Source organism: Gymnodraco acuticeps, unplaced genomic scaffold, assembly GCF_902827175.1.
Source record: "Gymnodraco acuticeps unplaced genomic scaffold, fGymAcu1.1, whole genome shotgun sequence".
Classification (NCBI taxonomy): domain Eukaryota; kingdom Metazoa; phylum Chordata; class Actinopteri; order Perciformes; family Bathydraconidae; genus Gymnodraco; species Gymnodraco acuticeps.
This window is the reverse complement of record NW_022992289.1, coordinates 382880-403538: the sequence shown is the minus strand read 5'-3', so window position 1 is coordinate 403538 and position 20659 is coordinate 382880. Positions and strand designations below refer to the sequence as shown.

At 37.7% G+C, this 20659-nt stretch overlaps 1 protein-coding gene across 2 annotated transcripts; it reads right to left on the bottom strand.

Annotated features, from left to right (window-relative positions):
- Nucleotides 1-429: 429 nt before the first annotated feature.
- On the bottom strand, nucleotides 430-17977 carry mppe1 (metallophosphoesterase 1). Of its 2 annotated transcripts, XM_034207770.1 has the most exons (11): nucleotides 17852-17977; nucleotides 17650-17707; nucleotides 16291-16692; nucleotides 16050-16158; nucleotides 9652-9755; nucleotides 8654-8734; nucleotides 7268-7376; nucleotides 6923-6982; nucleotides 3951-4073; nucleotides 2192-2332; nucleotides 430-1360 (listed from the first exon to the last, which is right to left on the bottom strand). In XM_034207770.1, the coding sequence occupies exons 3-11, from the start codon at nucleotides 16542-16544 to the stop codon at nucleotides 1181-1183; spliced, it is 1161 nt and encodes a 386-aa protein (XP_034063661.1). In that variant the 5' UTR covers nucleotides 16545-16692; nucleotides 17650-17707; nucleotides 17852-17977; the 3' UTR covers nucleotides 430-1180. The 2 variants fall into 2 exon arrangements, with proteins under 2 accessions (XP_034063661.1, XP_034063660.1); XM_034207769.1 differs by having other exon boundaries at nucleotides 17650-17970.
- Nucleotides 17978-20659: the final 2682 nt, after the last annotated feature.

Genomic DNA, 20659 nt, shown 5'->3' with positions numbered 1-20659 from the left:
AGTTGTAAAGTTTTATAAGGCAGAATTGTTGAAGTCCTAGTTTCTCAAACGCCAGGATTCATTCTATTTCAGCGTAATCACTTAAAACCTGCTTAAAACTAACTAAAATGCAATGATATTATTTTGGGCTCTGATAAATTGAGACATACAGATTTCATATTTTTTAGCACTTTTTATAGACTGACAATGAATCAATAGATTAATTGGTTTTTAGTTGCATCCCATTTCTTGAACATTTCAGGTAAATCTTCATATTGATGCAAAAATCTTATAAAAAAATATACTTTTTGTTTTGCTAAATTGACACATGACCTAATTTACAAAGATATTTCACAGTTCGCGACACAATGTTTCCAAACTTTGACAAAGGAATAAGTTCCCAGGTCATATTATCCAGCTCTAATACACAGAGACACATGGAAGCAGGAATCATATCTCAATAATATTTTAATCTTTTTCTCATTTCACATGATTTGGCGTTACAAATACAGGTTTGTGTTTCAATCACATCCATCAGCTGGTGTAGAACATCTCAAAATAATCTCTCTCTTCCATAAAGTGACATGGTGATAGATTACATCTCTAAAAACAGACCTTAAGATTCTCATTTGTTATTTACAGTTTCAACAAAGCTTCACAAACATTTGGCACAGAAAGTCAGCAATAAATATTTTCAGATATGCTTCATAGTAAAAACAACGAGGAACCGGGAAGGAGATCATCAGACGACAGAGAGGAAAGGTGAAATGTGCGTTTACATTAAAGTGAAGAGACAACAACTGACTGCACCTGAAATCAGACCGTGAGCATTTACACATGTACTTTGTGTTCCTTTTGTTCTTACTTTATGGCACATTTGTGCTTCCTTATACTCACAGTTTAACTGTAAAGTCAATATTTTATTTTCTGTGCTTCTTGTGCTACAATAATCTCTACCTGCTTGGCACTCCTAAGGAATATAAAACTAACACTATATGATTGTTAACAACAATTTGGCACAAAAATCATCTGCTTTCTCATAAATATCATACGTGATAAACTTTAAGTCTTTTTAAGACATTTAAAACATATATAAGTGTCCTTCACAGTGCCGTAAAACATTTGGACAAACATAGTTTTTGTAGAGGAACTTCACATTTAAATCCAGTGAGCTCTCCTGGTGCACTCTGGGAAACGTAGTTCACAGAGACTTGTGCTTCCCCAGCAGGCTGAGGCACTGCAGCAGGCCCTTCATCCACACACAGTGGGCGAGGAGCAGCAGCAGCAGGCAGCCCCCGGCCGAGCAGTACACCCCGATCACCGTGCTCTCCTCCGGGAGGAAACACTTGGACATGGCGAAGCTGCCGGGGGACACCGAGGCCTGAGAGGGGGAGGGGGGAGACAGGGAGATAAAATAAGTTAGGTGATAACTGATATTATTGGTGCTTAAAGGGGCCTTGACCACCAGGGTGCGTCCCAAACACACTGTGTGGTTCCTTGCTGCACATTCATCTGACTATTCAAACATACAATCCCTTATATTTGTATTACCCCCATAACAGAGCTTGATAGGTGTATTTGACATAATAGTTACACATTTTGGGGGACAGTAGAATATATTTAAAAAAAGGAAAACTAACCAGATTGTGTATTTAAGGTACTAAGAGTAAATGTACATTTAACAAATCACATTATGTTTATTTATTGCAGATATTCATATTGCAATGTTATGTTGCGGTATCGGGGTCAAAATGTAAGGAACCAGAAGAGGGGGTTAATATTCGGAAAAGACAAAAGAGAACTTCACAGATCATAGAAAAATCATAGCCTAAAACTACTCCTGAATAAAAGATGTTCAGAAGCTTGTTTTTCCATGTGTTATGTTTTTTAGTTTTTTAAGCAAACATAACCAGCTGCCTTCTGTGGCTAACAACGTTTTGAGAGCGTATAGAGTTCAGCCTCACAGACACTCTACTATAACAATAATATATTTAATTTATAAAGCACTTTTCTAAGTAATCCAAGACACTATTATTAAAACCAACGTACATACAAAAATGCAAAGAGGAACATTCAATGGGAATGGACAGAAACTACACACTATAGTACAGAGATCAGATCAAACTCATAAGTCATGAAATGAGGGAAGGAGTTTATCAGGAGAACTCGGGAATGGAGAGGTGAGTTTTAAAGGAGTGTTTGTTTTGCTCACCAGGATGAAGCTGGGGTTGTTCCTGTTCCTCCAGCTGAAGGACGGCACGCTGATTTCGGGGTACTTGTTGTCATGGAGAACCTCACACCCGCTGTGTGTGTGTCCACTGAGGATGAGGCGAGGCTTGAACCACTGCAGCAGCTGAGGACACAAAACACATCATGGCTCATCATTGATCACACGGGAACATTTCTGACTGGAACGTTCAAGCATTCAAGGTTCAAGGCTTTTGTGTGCATAGCTACAGTGTAGTTATGACAATGAAAATCTTAGGTCACAGGCTCCTTCAACAGCAACACAATAAAACAGATAATAGTTTCAAGTAAATACAATAAAATTGAATATAAATAGTGCGGAATAGTCTATATTGTAGTGCCGAGAGAGGGAGTCTGAGGCGGTGCAAGGAAGGTGCAAAAGGGAACTTTATTTGAGAGCAGCTAAGGTTATGTTGTCCGGTTGGAGTCCGGGAAGAAGAGCGAGAAGCCAGGAGGGCACACAATGGCTGCTTCTCAGGTCGACTATTTTCATTTCCTCGCTCCTCGGTCCTCGGTCTCACCGGAAGTTGATTTGCCTGCGCCATCTTGAGTATCGTCCCATGGCTTTTATTTCTGCCGGAGGACCGAGGATCGAGGAGCGATCATGGAGGAGCGATAACCGAGGAACCACCAGACCATCCTCCGATGAAATCCTCAGATACTCACCCCGCCCCCTTACTGTGTATCGCTCACTGATTGGACGAGGCAGTGCATGCACTGATCTGATGCTTCTTGACATGAGAGCAGAGTGAAGAAAATACATGAACCTCACGGGAGTCACTCCTCAGTTTATACCGTGTTTTGTTTCAATGCATGTATCATTTAGTTACAAATATGTGATATATATCTGAACAACAAAGTGGTCAAAAATCATTTAATTCATTTTTTGGAAACATTTTCATGATCGCTTTTTTCGCTTTACATTTTCATTTATTGTCATTTCCATTCAGTCATTAAGTGCTATTAAAATGTTAATATACTACATATCCACACAAACAAACAAAGTGTGCAATCCAATGAATGTTAATCTAACTGGGTTTTGATAGATAACATATCTATTTTTCTTCTCTCAATTATTTTATTTCTATTGTGCACTCTAATCAATATTAATCAAACTATTGTTCGTTTATAAATTTTAAGAATGGCGTTTATCTTTTTTGAGAATTAGTTCTTATTTTATTTTATTTATTTGGGTCTACAACAGATGATACAAATGTTTGTGTCAGTAATGTGTACTAACAGAGGCGGGGGGGGTGTGTGGAAATAACGGGGACAGAGCTGCTGTCAGACGATCAGCTGTGCAGCGTCATCACAAACTGACGTCGCTTCACGTGACGCTCCGGAGGAAAGGACGTCCCATTGCTCTTAAAACTCATTTCCCTGCTTCTCGTGGTTTCCTTGCGTCCCTCCATGCTTCCCTGGTGGGAGGGACTAAACGCAGGGAAACGACGCAAGTGAGGGAAGCAAGGATTTCATTTAATCGACCTGAGAAGCAGCCAATATATATAGACAACACATAACATGTCCGTGTGGAAACAATACCCCCAACTGTAGTTCCATGTGTGAATTATGTACCCCAGTGTATTAATGAGTGGTCACTACAATATACAAGTAATTGGAATACTGGTATATGAGTTGTGAGTTTTAATGGGATAAAAGCGCTTCAGAGGAGATGTGTGCTGTAAGAGAAGGAGGGATAATGTTGTGTGTCTGCAGACCCTCACCCTCTGGGACGCCTCTTTAGACAACACGTCGTACTTCTCTCTGAACAGCAGGTGGCGCTCTTCAGGAGGAGCCGCGTCCCGCCCCGTGCAGCCGGCATCGCTCACTCTGAACAGAGGGTAGTGCTGCAGACAGAGGAGCATTGATTATTTATAATGCTCCTTACTATGTGGTCTAGTTCAGAAGGCTTTATATTACAGTAAATACATTTAAGATGAAACTAAACAAATTATAAGAAATTTAAAAATAAATGTACAAAATGTAAAATAAATTACAAAGAAAACAACAATAAATAACAGAATAAATATTCCAAGATAAAACTGAGCAATCATATTAATAACAATAATAATAACAGGTACAGTATGCTAAGAACTAATGTGAAATATAGAAAGAAAAACAAGGCATGAAAATAACACACAAAAAGTAATAAGGATAGGAAACATTCATTAAAAACATAAATATTGAACATTTAAAATCATGTTATTTTATTATGCAAGGGTGACATCCCAGAGTTAGAGAGAAGACTAAGAGGGCTATTTCATTCCAAAAAGAGCGGGACAACAGCAAACACATGTACAAATTACTACTTTTGTTTTTTATTATGTTTTCATTAGCAAAATCTATGACAGGGTTGTCAAACTCAAATACACAGGGGGCCAAAATAAAATAATCGGTGCTAGTCGAGGGCCGGACTGGTTCAATGTTCATTGCAAAACGTATTGAAATGAACTTCTTGCACATATTAAACCTGGAACTAACAAAGCTTAAATTATTGCCTATAAAAACAACATTAAACATTAAATAATCAGTTGCATTAATTTCTTATGGCTCTATCTGCAGCTTTTCCGGAGTCATTTCTTATGAGTATGTTTCTCCACAGGCCAACAACAGCTTTAAAAAAACTATTTGCCTCAAAGAACAAACCAAACATGCCCTGTTGTCGTGAGAAACAAAGTGCAGAAGGAAACATCCATGTAAACTCAGTTTGCTGCTGTGATGCTAGTTCAAGCAGATACTTGGCATCTCATCTTGGGTTCAAGTTCATCAATGTTTGGGGTCAGGCTCTGAGCGGAGGAGACCCTCAGGATTAAGTGAAGGTGTGCGTGCAATATACCGGAGGGCCAGATCTAATAGTAATTTTAAATGATCCTGCGGGCCGAAATTAAATCCACTAAGGGCCTGATTTGAGTTTGACACATGTGCTCTATGAGGTGCAACAAATCATTTTCTATATCTTAACGTATACAAGTTGAAACAAAAATTATTGATTTTTTGGTTGATTTTTCTTACTTTTTATCTTCTTTAACTGTGTTTATCTGTTCACCATGTGCACCAAGACAAATTCCTGGTGTGTGTAAACTTAGTGATTTCTGATTCTCACACAAAAAGAGGCAGCAGAGAAACTGTCGAAAAAACGTCCAGATCTGGAAAAGCTTTCGTGCTAAATGAGTAGAATAATAAATGACTCGAGTTGTCAACGATTGATTTGGACGTCATTGCTTCAGCTTGCTCTGAACTAAACCTGCCAGGAGATGGAGCTGTGGAAACCAGAAGGGATTTGATTTACAGAGACAACAAACAGATGGATCCACATTAGAGAAACAGGAACACATTTTTACTCAACAAATTAATGCAGACAATAAATCAGCTGCTCACATTGTCTTTGCTCAGTTGAGTAAATGTTTACAGGATTAGTTTGGAAATCTTTGAATTTATGTGTGTGTGTGTGTGTGCGTGTGTGTGTGTGTGCGTGTGTGTGTGTGTGTACCATAGGTGTGTACATTAAAACATCTGCTGGTCGCTACGATCGCCCCTCCTGTTTATCCTGGCTATGAAGGAAGCCTCTAGTGAAAACAATGTGAGACAGAATCCACATGCCTTAAAGACAATATGGAGCTTCAGCAGTGGGAGTTTATGACGATAAGCAAAGGAAACAGCCTGGGAATAAAGGGAATTTGGATTCAGAAGTAAATGAATTTGTAAAACAGTTAAGGAGGAACAATCCAGTGATAAATGAAGCATTTGACGTACAGAGTTTGTGAGTATTATATCAAGATTTCATTCATTATTCCCCCTGTCAGAGCTCCTGAGGGAAGGTATCTGCTTCATGGTTACAGACACACATGCAGTGGTGACAGTACATTTACTCTGCTGTGCCATTTTGACAAACTGGTACATTACTTGAGTATTTCCATTGTGTGCTACTTTGTACCTTTACTTTACTACATCTTGTTGTAGTAAATATTGTATAAACTAAAACATCCAAATGCCTTGATGTGTAATTGTTAATTATGAAGAAAGTAAAGATATTATGTAATATATAAATGAGAAAGGAGACATGCTGCAGAGTTGGTACTTTTAATTTGTATAATTAAAGTACATTTTGCTGATAATAATTCTGTATTCTTACTTAAGTACATTTTTTATTTTTAATTGTAATGGAGTATTTAAGTCCCACCTAAAGACCCACCTCTTTTCCCTCGCTTACCAGTCAGTCTGAGCTATGTCATACCTATTTGTATGCTTTTACTGTCTGTCCATAGCCTTTATGTGCCTTGTATTTATTCTTATGTGTGCTTTTTATCTATTCGTGTAATATTATATTTTATTATAATGTTATGTTCATTGTGAAGCACTTTGGCAAACCCTCTGTTTTTAAACTGTGCTATATAAATAAAGTGGATTGGATTGGATTGTATTTTTAAGATTTTATCCATCCCAAATTGGATCCAAATGATGGTATTTCTACTTCTACTTGAGTAAAGGATTTGGTATTCTAGTGTAAACAGTATCTCACATTAGTTCTATGTTGAATAACAACATTGAAATGCTCTTAATTGTAATTGTTGATGATACAGAAAATAATAATATGATATGATAAAACAGTGTGAAAGGACTTGATGGTTCTACTTTGACTTGAGCACAGGATCTGAGTATGAGTACATGCAGTAAGTAAAGTGAAGCTGCAGTTTACCTGCAACATGATGGGGGGGGTGGGCGGGTACGTCTGCGATCCCTCACAGCTGCCCGAGTTCTGCAGAAAAGACGACATAAACAATTCATCGTTAGTCTTGTACACAAACTCACCATGCGTCCTCAAAAGTCCCTCTTATTTCACATCCCTCAATTCTTTCTATTTTAAGATGTGTGCTGTTTGCAGGACGACAGAAAAGCGTTTAGCCTCCGCTTTAAGGATTCTTTAAAAAGGACTCAACACCTGCTGCAGGTACGGCGTAGCTTTGGATATAAGTGTGTTTTTTCACGAGTGTGTTGCAGGTGCTGACAGCGTGACAGTGTGTGAGAGATGTTTCCTCCTCACCTGAAGAGAACAGTTGAGGTCTCTGGAGAGTTTGATCAGCTCCTTCTCCACAGACTGGCAGATGGGACACCCGTCGCCGTGCAGCGCCACGCTGTTCACCAGCAGGAAGCTGAGCAGAGGGAGGAAATAAACGTAGTAACTCTGGCACAAAGTCCAAAAGAGCTGCAGAGATAAATCATAGTATGCTGTTTTCATTCTGGGTGCTTTAAAGAGCTCGTTCTGATGTTTTTAGGAGGGGTTATACGAGGTACTTATCCAGAGTCAGTATGAGATTAGGGTAGGGTTGGCTCATACGCAGTTTGGAGGAATCAGAATTGGGTTTATAACCAGGTTGGTTAAACATACGAGGAATGTTCTTAGTATAACTGGTGCATACAGACAACGAAAGAGGACATCTTTTTCAAGAAACAACTTTTTTTTAAAAGACTATTGTAACAATGAAAACACAAGGCAATATTTACACAAAAAATCCAAGTACAGTCGATACTAAATTATGCATTGTATTGCTATGGACAGGGGCAGCAGGGGGATGCTTTCTGCCAAAAAATAAATAAATCAATATCAGTTAGTATCTCAAATATTTTCACCACTTCATCTCCCCGTCAGACAGCCCTTTCCGACGGGGAAGAGAAGCCTTTATATCCGTGTCTGTTTTCTTAACAAACACCAGACTCCTTTGACAAAATCAACAATTTGACTTCACAGATCATGGGAGATGCTTTTGTACTGCTGCCTTGATCAGTTAGTGTGTTTGTCTTACTTTGGTGTTTTAAAGGGTTAGTTTGGATTTAACTAAATAACACGCTAAGTCATCGATGCTGGAAAGTCCGGGAACTTCAGTTTTTGACAAAGTAAAAGGACTGGAGACTGGTGCAGGGTTTCAGGTCCCTGTCAGTTAGGGATGGCTGACGTGATGCAAGGCAGTGAAAATATGATAAATATAGTGTACACCTCAGCAGATTATTTTTAGATGGCCATTTTTTTAGGAGGATTAAATGCATGTTGCTGCTGCCCACGTTCACAGTAAGACACTGCTTTTCTCCATCTGTTTCCAAACTGGAGAAATCCTTTAAACTACTTTATTTGCAATAGAAACCTAATTAAATTGCTTTCAGGAAATCAAGGACAAATTTGAAGGACTTTCAGGACTGTGACAAAAACAAGTGACTCCATCAAAAGTAGGTTTGCTGCAGCAGCACCGTGTGGAAACAGGGATGCAATTTGTCATGTCGTGCCTGTAAGTAGAACACTTCACGGCCTGTTTTCTTTATTAAATCACGTTGTTCTATAATAGACTGACTCAGTGGATTAAACCTGTGACCTTCAAGCTTTCTCAGTTCAATTCCTGCAGGGTTATCGTGTGAATTGCATCCTCTTGTCACTCACTTGACTCCCTTTTTGGTGACGATCCTGGTGGAGGAGGCGTTGAAGACCTTCTCGAAGCGCTGCAGCTTGAACCAGTCCATCCTGCAGGGAGACACAACACGCTCGTCACAACGTAAACAACAACAAAACAAGGAGCCTGCTGCTCAGTCTTTCACGTCTGATCAGAGCACATATGTCTGCATTTTCCCACATTTCTGAAATCCAGGCATCGAATACTGAACTGCAGGATGTTTTTATGCGTCCTTTGGTATTAGCATTTGCCACTACATACATATGACATCCAACACAGGCTCTAAAATAAGCATAATGTATAATAAAGACCTCTGTGGTACAAGTAAAGCAGTATAATGTCAGGTGATGCTTCAGGGCTCTGTGGATGTGGTTGGGTTTTTGTTTTACATAGGCAACGTATATCTGGAACCAACTCCCTTTAAACAAACAATCTTCTTATAACCAAAGATGAATACTTTGTGTTTGCAGCTGACTTTGTAACAAATCACTTGTTTTTTACACTGTAACTGTGATGTCTAGTCTTGCATTATGCAACTGTATTATTCTATGTAACCTTGATTCCTTTTGTATTCTCTTGTCCTTTGGGTTGTTTTTTTTTTTAGCACTTTGTCCTGATGCTTTTGATATTTTGAATCGAACACTTTAAAAGTGCTTTGTTGCTGGAATGTGCTTTGTAAATTAACTTTCCTTTCTTTTTGGTTTTCTGACAATATACAAAACATAATGACGTCTGAAAACACCTCAGTGACCTTACAGGTATCTATGAACCTCTTAATTGCATCATTAGCAAGTATACCCTTGAAGGTTATGGACAGTCCTTTTGTTCTCACAGTTTGCTGAGTCGCTGCAATAGGAGGAGGGTTTTATTGACATTTTTCTGGCAGCTAACGTGACACACTCCCTGAACTCTGCACATTGTTATCCTGATTAACCTGATCAGGCGGTTTATCAGTCTAAAGATTGAACAATAGGAAAACTGCTCTTACTCATAATGGAAGCCGATGTCGTGATTTCCAACCAGCACAACCAGTTCTGTTTCAGCCGAGTGTCTGAACATCCTGTGGAAGCGCCGCACGTCGTCCTCCCAGTGCTGCAGAGAGAGAAACAACAGCAACACAAACACACGGGTTCAGCACAGCCGTTAATAAGACAACAGTCCTCTGGGAAGCTCATGAGAGTTAATGGGATCTCTGAGGGTCACCCCGCAGCCCCCATGGGTGACTTAGCTTTGATTCAGAGCCAGTGTTGAACCTCAGGGGCTGAAGACGCTCACAGGGGGCCTTTAATTACATCAGAGCTACGAGATGTTTTCATACTGATTTCCCTAAATGGCTCCTGAGGCTGGTTTTAATCAGGGCTGACTGACAGATGATTAATTGACATTATTTTAATAATAATCGAGTCATCTTTGAAGTCAATTATCCGGCAAAATTGTAAATTATGTTATGTAATGCGCATTTTCTTATTTTTTTGTAAAATGTTTAAAGGGTTCGTATTTGTATTTTGTGCCTCTCCTGTTTACATGATTTAATGTTCATTTATTTATTATTCTCATACTGCCTGTGCTGCAACCCCCTGATTGGTCAAGTGCTTAGAGATGTCCCGCCCCTGCCCCTTAGCCTATCACGTACAGTGTGTTGGAGTGCTAGCCAATAGAAGCCCTAATATTACGTCACTATGTTACAGAAGTAAACAAAGGAGTCACTAAAACCCATACTGTATAACGCACTACAGGAAAGTGAAAACCAAAAAAGCATGATAGGGCTCGTTATATTTGGGTTTTGGTCAAGGCAATTTGAAGACAACCCTTCGAGTTTGAAGACATTTTGAATACTTTTATTAAATGAAAATTCAGTCAAAACAGAAAAAGAATCTCGAGTTGCGAGTTGCCCTATTTAAGTACAAATCATAATTTTGCAAATTCAAAGCTTTGATTCCTCCAAGAGGAAACATCAACAAAGGTTAGTCCCCTACACTCAAAGAAATAACTCATTGGATTAACTCAATTTTATTGTTGGCAGGTTTTCCATCCAATAAATATATGTGGCACAAACTCAAACTAATGGCATCCATGCAGTATAATGTAAATGAGTTAGTCCAACTCAAATTTTTCAAATAGAGTTTAAGTAAAATGATAACATTACCTTTATGAATTTAAATAATGCTAGTCCACCTAAATCCTATTTAATTAATTGAAAATGAAATAATGAGGTTAAATATAATTTAATAAAAATGTGTTACACATGATAGAAAACATGGTTTAGTTTTTTTTATTTTTAAATTCACATTATTCAAAACAATCCTCCATTCAATACAGTCTTTTTAAAATGAATGAATTCACACTGAAAGATGAAAAACATTTCTGAAAGATAATACCATTTTTAAAATGGCAGAGAAATGGAACTCCTATAATTAACTTACAAATCTCCCTTTGCCAAATACAATGAATACAATATAACAGGGGTATGCACTGCTCTTCTAACAGGACAATAACACATAACATAAAGAGTGCACTGCAAACACCAACATATGGAAATAGTGTTACAGTGTGTTGAAACAAATACAGAAAAGCACAGAACAAATGATTGATATAACGGCTCAATCTGCTCTGATTAGGAAACTCGTGAATAAAATGACAACAATGAACTCATGAGTCACTTCTTTTTCACATTTCAATCGAACAACTTGATCTTCAGACTTTCGATTTTACCATTCAGCTTGTGCCCATCCAGATTCATCACTACCTTCTGCATGAACTCGAAGGTGTGTTTGAGGTTGTCCGGAAAGCTCAAATCCAGGGCATAAATAAGTCCCAATAGCATGACAAACCCCACAATCACGCTGCCCAAGTTGTCCATGACTATATTGCCTTCGATGACAATTCCCACGTCCTCTGGCTGCCCATCCACATCTCTTTGAAGTGTGTATATGCCCATGACTGTGTTTGCCATGTCCCTCTTGGCATCTTCAGAGGCAGAGGCCTGAACAAAGACACAAACATACAACATATGTGTTAACTAAAACCTGAATTACTACATTTTATAGAAGCAGATTTACTTATGTGGCTCTCCTAATTGATCAAAACAGTTTTAGACTAACCCTCTGGTATCACTCAAATGTACTACCCTATTTGGCCACTCAGGATAAAAATGTCCACTTTCAAAAACTTGAATGATAAAATGATATGATACAAATATTATATTTAAATATTTTTCCCCCACACTTTTTGGGAAGTGTGGGAACATTTTTTAAATGGACAATTAGGGTAATTTGTACAGTGTATTCGAGACCGATTAGAAAAATTGAAATTCCAAAAAGTATCTAGAAAAAACACAAAATCATTATAGCCAAATCTGATGTGAAAAATTACCAATTTGGACAAAAATGTCCGAGTGATACCAGAGAAGGTTAGGACCTCCAACACAGAACTAAATTAAGCTTGAAAGAAAATGTTTGCATAAATAAGTTATAAAGATATATTCCTGTATGTTCTGTTTGATTATCAACGTTATCTTATTTATTAATTCAGGTATTATTTGTTTACGTCCCTACTTAATCATGTAATTTGTTGTTATTCCTGTAGTTAATTATGCATTTACCTACTTATTTCGATATGTATTTGATTATTTATTCTTTAATAATTTATTTCCTTGATTTATGTGATTATGTAATTATTCCTTTAACAATTTAGTAATTGCTGCATTCACATACCTTTTTAAACATGAATCTATTGATTAATATATTTCAGCATTTATTTATTATTTTATTTATGTATTTATTCAATTATTTATAAGTTCTTACATATGTATTCATGTCCATATTTATTTATTCATTTATAGATGTATTTATATATAAATGTAAATATTTATTTCAGCATTCATTTATTATTTGTATTTATTTCCAGATATATTCATGTTTTAATTCACATTTGTATTTATCAATTGTATTCCTATGTTAATTTATAGATGTATTTATATCTGTATAAATGTATTAATTCACTTTTTTCTATATTTATTTTAACACTTGCCCGATGAAATTACTTCTGTATCTATTTATTATTATTTTTTTATTTCTGTATTTATTCATTCTTACATATATTCATTCCTATATTAATGTATAGATTTATTTATTTCTGCATGTATTTATGATATGTGATAAGATATTTAGATGTAAGCAGGGATAGGGTTGTGTGCCATATAATTTTCTTATTATAAATGTAAGTAATGGTGGTTATAATTGTGGGTAACACTGTTAACCAATACATTGAAAACATATTGTGATAAACATACCTGATACTCCTTAAAAAAAGAGTCTGGATCCTCGTTGAGGTAGATCGCGATGCTTCGCAGGATGCACCCCCTCTTGATGTGGATGTTTTCAAACTAAAGCAGGGGCGATAAATCAAAGACAATTAAGCACAATGCATGTGCAACAGAGCAGGTAGTTTACAACGTAGAGGGCTGTATCTGTCGTGTGTGTCCCTAAGCAGGACTCCTTACACCTACATTTCCACAATAAGCTATTGCCTTAAAAACACTATAAAAGCAGACAATTTCTTAAATGTGTTCATATGATCATGGACAAAAACAATACAGTGAAAAACGAGGTTCTCTGCATTTATACTAACCGAATCTGATATTGCAAGGGCTTCCTTGATTTTGTGCCCCTTCACTCCTCCTTTGGTCTTGAAGATCTTCAAGAGCTTGTCTGAGAAGTGGTCCAGCTGCCACATGAACTTTGATTGAAGTGGTGATGTTGTGATCCTCAAAAACTCCGCATTCACCTTAAAAATATTATTAACAAGCACAATACAACCAATTGTTACTTGTTAATTCTACTGGCTTTGGTGTTAGCTGTTTAGCATGAGTTTTGTATGTGTGATTTAAAAGTTTACTCCATGTGTCAAACGAACATGGGCAATCAGTATATGGACATGGATAGCGACAACTGCCCCTTAAATGTGCATGTGTCTGCCGGAAATGTTTTAACAACAAATACCTGCTAGCTAGTTCCAAACTGCAGTGTTTGCACTGCCACATGCATAACCTGAAAAAGAGAAAAAAGAGAATTAGCAATTGACACTGAACAACTGACAATGTCACAGATCAGCTTATGCAAGTAATGTGAAAGTAGCCGTGTACTTACCATAAATAAGAGGTTGCCCCAAGATGCTTGTTAATGCTGATCAAACTGCAAAAGACAACATAAATATATTAGAGGTGTGATTAAAATGCTTATATATTTGAATTTTCACAGACAACACATAATTGCCTAAGATTGCACAACCCAAAAAAAAAATGATAACAGATCACACTTTAAAATTAAGAGTCTAGTAGACATGTTTTATAAAGCAGGCCTACGTTTCTGCACAACTCTGGGTGCCTGCTTGTGAGTGAGGTAACCCATACAAGATTCACATATATATATTATCTCATTATTTATATTAAATATTTGGCAGTAAAAAACTAAACTCAACTGAACTCCTACAGAAACGAGTGGCTCCGCCTGTCCTCCTCTGCCTGCACTAAGGCCAGGAGAGAGATGGACAGACCTGCTGAGCTTTATGATAGAAAATGGCGGCGCTTACTCTTTGCATTTTTTGGTTGAATTTAAACTGAATTTCGGTGTACTGTGTTCAATGACAATAACGTTAAATCGAATGTAATATAATCTAATGATCTCCATTATCCAGTATTCAATGCTAACCGTATCTAGCAAGCTAGCTAACAAACCAGTTATCCAGCTAGCTAGCTTTACCTCGTGCACTTGAATTACTCTTTGCATTTTTTGGTTGAATTTAAACTGAATTTCGGTGTACTGTGTTCAATGACAATAACGTTAAATCGAATGTAATATAATCTAATGATCTCCATTATCCAGTATTCAATGCTAACCGTATCTAGCAAGCTAGCTAACAAACCAGTTATCCAGCTAGCTAGCTTTACCTCGTGCACTTGAATTACTCTTTGCATTTTTTGGTTGAATTTAAACTGAATTTCGGTGTACTGTGTTCAATGACAATAACGTGACATCTAATTTAATATAATCTAATGATCTCTACTATCCAGTATTCAATGCTAACCATATCTAGCAAGCTAGCTAGCTTGCTGTTTAGACCCAACTAAAAACGGAGCAAAATATAACACGGTGGTTTCAAATATTCTTGTCGATATAATGAAAAGGCATTAGGCCTACTTGGAAACAGGGAACATTCTAAACTACTAGAAAAAACAAATACTTACCAAATAATAGACTTTCCACCGTCAGTTTCACACCGTCAGTGTTAGACAAAAGGCGGCAAATGACAGAACGGATCTTGTGCATGCGCAAAGGTGATGTGCAAAGGGGCGGTCCCAAATGAAAACAATTCATTTTGAGTTGCTCTGTCTTAAATACATTTAATAAGTGAATTGATTAATGTAATTTGTGTTACACTAATGAACTATACTTAGGTTTATTTCTTAAATAAAAATATTTAAGTAAAGTGAAACAATTATTAATGTGTCAAGTCTAAGAAGGGCTTGAATCGTTTTTTTGAGTGTAGAATAAATGCATTTTTAAACAGGTCTTGTATTTGCTGGTTTTAAGGAGGATTTTCTGCTTTTTCTGTGAACAAAAGCACTTTGAAGCCGTTTGTTTAAGGTCCTGGAAGGTGTGACCTTTATCTATCACTATTGTATGAGGTGTGGACTATCAAGAAATCAAGAAAATACCTGACAGATTTATAGACAATGAAGATAGTTGCAGCCCTATTTCAAACAAAACAAACAACTTGTTCTTGTATCTTTCAACAAGCTTTTCTTTATTTGTTTCTGACATGTAAACAAATCAGTCTAGAATATAATTGACACATGGATCCCTGATGAAAACATTTAGAAGCAGAACCACTTGAAGTATTTCCCCGTCTGCACATTCAAAAGCTGTGTGTCCTTCCTCTTGCAAAACATCCAGAATACAAATTACACAAGAGCTGTCAGCCAAGAGTGAAAATGAATGAGGACGCTGACAGGGAAACAGAGAAGATTAGTGCAGATTTGACCGTCTGAACGCTTTGTTTTCTGTTTTAATGAGGCTTTCCTCTGAGTTCACAGATCACCATTTGACAGTCCAGTAATGATTGAGTGAGAATTCCCAGAGGAGGTTTTTAATCACAAAGCCTGATGCATGTTGGGATGAGATGATTCATGCTGTTGTTGTTAATGTTTTCTTTTTAATCCTGCAGGCCTGGATGTTGCAAAATGATGATGATCGGCCTCTGCTCTTCCACCACCACCACCATCATCACCATCATCATCATCACCATCATCATCATCATCATCATCATCATCATCATCATCATAAGCACAGTGGGTTTGCAGATAAAGCACAAAGAGAAAAAGCGTACCTTCTGCGAGCTCCACTTGCCTTCGTCGAAAATATCCCCGAGAATAAACACTATTTCGGGCTTGAGCAGCCACAAAGCGGTCTGGAAAGCCCTCTCCATCTGCCATTCCCTGTGCGTGTTTGGAGACAACAAGTAAGCGTTATGGCTTGGTTTTGTTTACACTCCTGCAGAGCCCTGAGCACAGACGATAAAAGAGGAGTGATGGATTGCATGAAAACAAAAACAAAATGACAACCCCTACCTCCTCAGCTTGTCAAACCAGTGTCCCCCCACGGCTCCCAGGAGGTGGGTGTCAGACAGCACCATGGCGCGGACAGATGTGGAGTCCAGCGGCCGGCCGTCGATGCCCTCTCCACCTCCTCGAGCATGGCTGATCTTCGGCCAGGCACACTTGAGGATGGTGGGGAAGTAGATGAGATACTCACAGTAGAAGAAAGCACCGACCAGGAGAATCAGCACCAGCAACACCACCCATCTGGCGCTAAACCTCGGCATTTCTGCGTTATTCTGAGGCTGGGATGCCCTGACTTTGCGCACTGGCGGCGGTGATGGAGCGGTCCATGAGGCATCTTCTTCTCTCCAGACCCGAACACTGCTCAGGTCTCCAGCCGAGTGATGCTCATCATGGAGAGCCGCTCTGAGGCTGCGCCGGATAAACAACAAATAAATAAATCAAATAAAAATAATACATCCGTGTGGAGAGCTGGTGATTAAAAAAAATATTGGATAAAAAGTAAAAAAATAAATTCCTCTGCTCGTGGCAGCCGAGAGGAGCTGTCAGTCTGCCGCTGTTTCGAAACCAAAGATCTCCTCTCCGCTTTTAAATCTCAAACTGGAAACAACACTTCCGGTGATAGGCTTTCAAAATAAAACTGTTTATAGTTTACAATAAAGGTCACAGTGTACCTCAATGCATTTAAAGAACAATTGTATTTAAAACGGCAACTACTTTGCACACGTTATTATGTATATTTTATTTATAGTGTATTTAATAGTAGGTTATTCTATAATAGTGTATTACTAATTTATTCTGTATATTTGTATGTTGTGTAATCTGGAAAATACTCTTTAGATATGTATGTTTTCTATTGTTAATTTCTACACACAGTAAATTAACTGTCTCTTTGTTTATTTTTCTGTTTTAGATGCTAAAAATAAGTCCTAATTTAGGATCAAATAAGTACATTTGATCTAATCTAAATCTATACAAATATGTGTTTGAGCAGTGATGAAAGAAGAGCAAAGTTGAGTTTTACTTAAGTTAAAATAGCCAAATCAAAGTGTAAAATCCTGTGTAAATCACATAAGTAACACACTATTAAAGTATGCAAAATGGCTAATTTCATTATAATACAATATAAACGTTCTGAATCTAAACTTATTTGTGTTTCATTTACGAGATCCTATAGTTGTTTTCTAAATGCAAAATAGGGCTAATGTATTCAATCAACACATTTCATAACCAAAGACAACCCAATTGACAAATATTAAAGGTAATAACGAACATACAATAAAAGGCAATACAAGTAATTCAAGTAAAAGCAACACACAACCACAAGCCCACATAATGAATACAAAGCAATGAAATAAATACACATACCTCAACACAAAGGCAAAACAGCTGACTTCCGGGTTCTCTCTGCGAGCTTGACTGCGAGCTTGATTGTGTGTTTGTGGAGAAGAGGAGGGATGGTTGGCAGGGGAGAAAGTCATTTATTAAAAAGTCAAGCTATCAGCTGTCTGTGAACTATAAAACTATTGATAGATGTAAGAAGAAAATTTGCGTTTGTCCACAAAAATACCTTTAGATAGAAATTATCCAACAACTATGGGACAAATGGGATTAAGTGATTAAGAGACACAATCTAATCAGCCTGAGCCTCCTTTGTGTTCACAGCTCTGAAACTAAAACCAGAGGAGTTTGAAGCTCACAGGAAGTCTCTCTGACGAAACTGACTAATCACAGCCCAGGGTTACCTGCTTAACCAGTTCTGATTTCAAGACTCAGTCAGTCATGTATGTTCTTCCCACACATGCCTATAACAGGCCCCTGCCGTTCTCCCTTTGCCTCTAAAATATTCCTCGCAGCTGCAGAAAAACAGACTTTTTGTGCAAGATTTGAGTCGTGCAGAATGAGGAAGCTACAGGAGTGAAAAGTAGAGCAGTGCACAGCAACATCCCAGGGGGGGGGGGGGCTGACACATGGCAGAGTGATTAAAGGGCAATGAAGACTTATGATCGAGAATGAGCATTTTTGTCTCAAGAAAAACAAAAAAACCTCTGATCCACTCCAGATGTTCAAACATGCTTTGGTCCACACTCCCAACAGGCGTTGAAGACATGAAGAGTATTTACTGAACTGTGAACTGTCCTTCAAATGTACAGCTTTATTTTAAACCCTCAAACGGAGACCCTCAGCTTTAAGTGTGAAAGAGAAAGTGCTGAGAGATTCAGTAATACCAATAAACACACATCCATGATTAATTTGGAGTGACTCTCCTTGGAAAGAAGCAAGAAATGCACTCTTTTATGCTAAAAATCTTTTCATTCAAAGTCAGTTATTACTGGGGACAATTAGATACTCAGTAGATTTCTGGAGCTTTATAGGGGGTCGTTACCCTAAGGGAAGCTCAAAATCTAGATACAAATGGCAGAATTATTTGGCTGAAGTCAGTTTGTTAGGCTAGTATTCAGTTATTTCTCCACATTTATTTAATTCCCAAAGTAAAAACTCATTTGAATCGTCATTTAGAGCTTTTAGTCAGGAGTTAAAAGGTTGTTTACACTTAAAAAACTAACTGTGAGAGTTTGTTAATTACAAGGCTAAGTGCAACCCACACACACAAACAAAAAACATTAAAACAGCCGGGCACTATAGAAAATGTTATGTTATAATACTTAATAGTGGACTAATTTCAGTTGTGGATTAATACATATTGATGTGTTTTTGGATTAACTGGAGCACTATGGCACAGAGTAAAAACACATCAGGCTATATCTAACTTCTCTAGGATACAGTACTTTTATTGTCCTTGGATTAGTTGCCAAAAACAACAACTCACCTGCCCCTTAACAAACCGTTAGTAATACTTTTTTTTAAATCAAGTAACACACATGATAAGTGTATTCTTGTTATTGTGGGGAGATCGTTTCTAGATTTTTATGTTGAGAAATAAAAGTTGTGATCAATACAATTAAACATAGTAGTCGGATTAGCCACTTTATTCCTTCTTTAAGATACATCTGTTCTCCCAGCTGGCTCAGTGTGGGTTGGTTCTCTCAGGCTTCATTAATGCAGCCAGGATTATAATATGGAAGAATGCCTTAATATGAGGACTGAATCAAACTCTGGGTGATTAAAGCCTCAAACTGAAACATCAGAGTGGAAATTCACTCAAATGTGGGGTAGCTGCCTCAGATTCATTAATGGAGGGGTTTATTGGACAGTAATTTGAAAAAATGAAATGAAAAAAGGCCTTATGTCGTGGGTTGCTGGGGAGGATCATGTGACCTGTCGTGCTGTTGTGTTTTCTGTGTGTGTGTGTGTGTGTGTGTGTGTGTGTGTGTGTGTGTGTGTTTAGAATACCACAAAAAATATATGTTTTGTACTGTAAAGATCCATGATGTTTGAGCAATAAAGAAAAATCCATATGACAAGAGAAATTAACAAGAAGGTCTATCAAATAAAAAACTCGGGAGTCCTTAATGGTGTGATATGTGTAGGCAATGCTATCGTTTACGTAACACCTGAATGCGACATTTCCATGAGTCAGGTGTTCATATTAAATTACTCTGACTGCTCGACACTCTCATTAGAAACTGTTCGTGCAGATGTTATGCAGCGCTGGTCAAAAGAGAAAATGTAGCTGTGATCCCCCCCCCCCCCCCCCCTTTCCTGAGACCTGCCAACGCTGTTTCACCACGGCTGAATTTAAATGTGTGACTCAGGCTGCCTGTCGTGTGAGGGAATAATCTTTCCTTTAGAAACGTTTCATTTTGGATCTGAAGCGAAGGACATGCAATTGTTTGTTCTCTGATTTCTTACACCCCGGAGAATATGTTATTTCAAACTTAAATGAACATTTCAAGAGGCAGGTCACCTCATGTCTGTAAGGTTAAAATGTTGCCACAACCAGCAGCCTGTTAGCTTAGCATACAGATTGGAAACAGTAAGGAACAGCTAGCTTGGCTCTGTCTGAAGGTCCCTACTTATTAACACATTGCCTCTAATTTGTAAGTACAAGACCCAAAGATTTTTAAATTACAGGTTGTGGTTTTACTGGAAGTTGCATGCAAAACAGTTGCCTGGCAACCAGCTGAGGATCCAGGATGTTACTGCTCTTGTCCAAGAGCATATTTGGCAAAAACCCAGATGTAAAACAAATAGTTTACAATAAAAAAACAATTTGAAGTACGTGTTAAAATGTTGAACTATTCCTTTAAATGTCCAATATTGTTGATGACACCCCCCCAGCCCTTTGATATTTTATTTTATTATTATTATTATTTGTATGTATTTATCTTTTCATATGTCTATATTATTATTATTATTTGTATTGATCTCTTTTTGTACTTTTTCCTCTTATGTTGGCTATGTAGATACAGCTAAA

Excerpts from the sequence above, each read along its gene's own strand:
- mppe1 (XM_034207769.1), bottom strand. The coding sequence starts at position 17,762 with ATGACTTTCTCCCCTGCCAACCATCCCTCCTCTTCTCCACAAACACAC. Across the intron at positions 16,693-17,649 it reads TGTTTTGCCTTTGTGTTGAG|CCTCAGAGCGGCTCTCCATG; the intron begins GTATGTGTATTT and ends TATCCGGCGCAG. Across the intron at positions 16,159-16,290 it reads TGGTTTGACAAGCTGAGGAG|GGAATGGCAGATGGAGAGGG; the intron begins GTAGGGGTTGTC and ends AAACACGCACAG.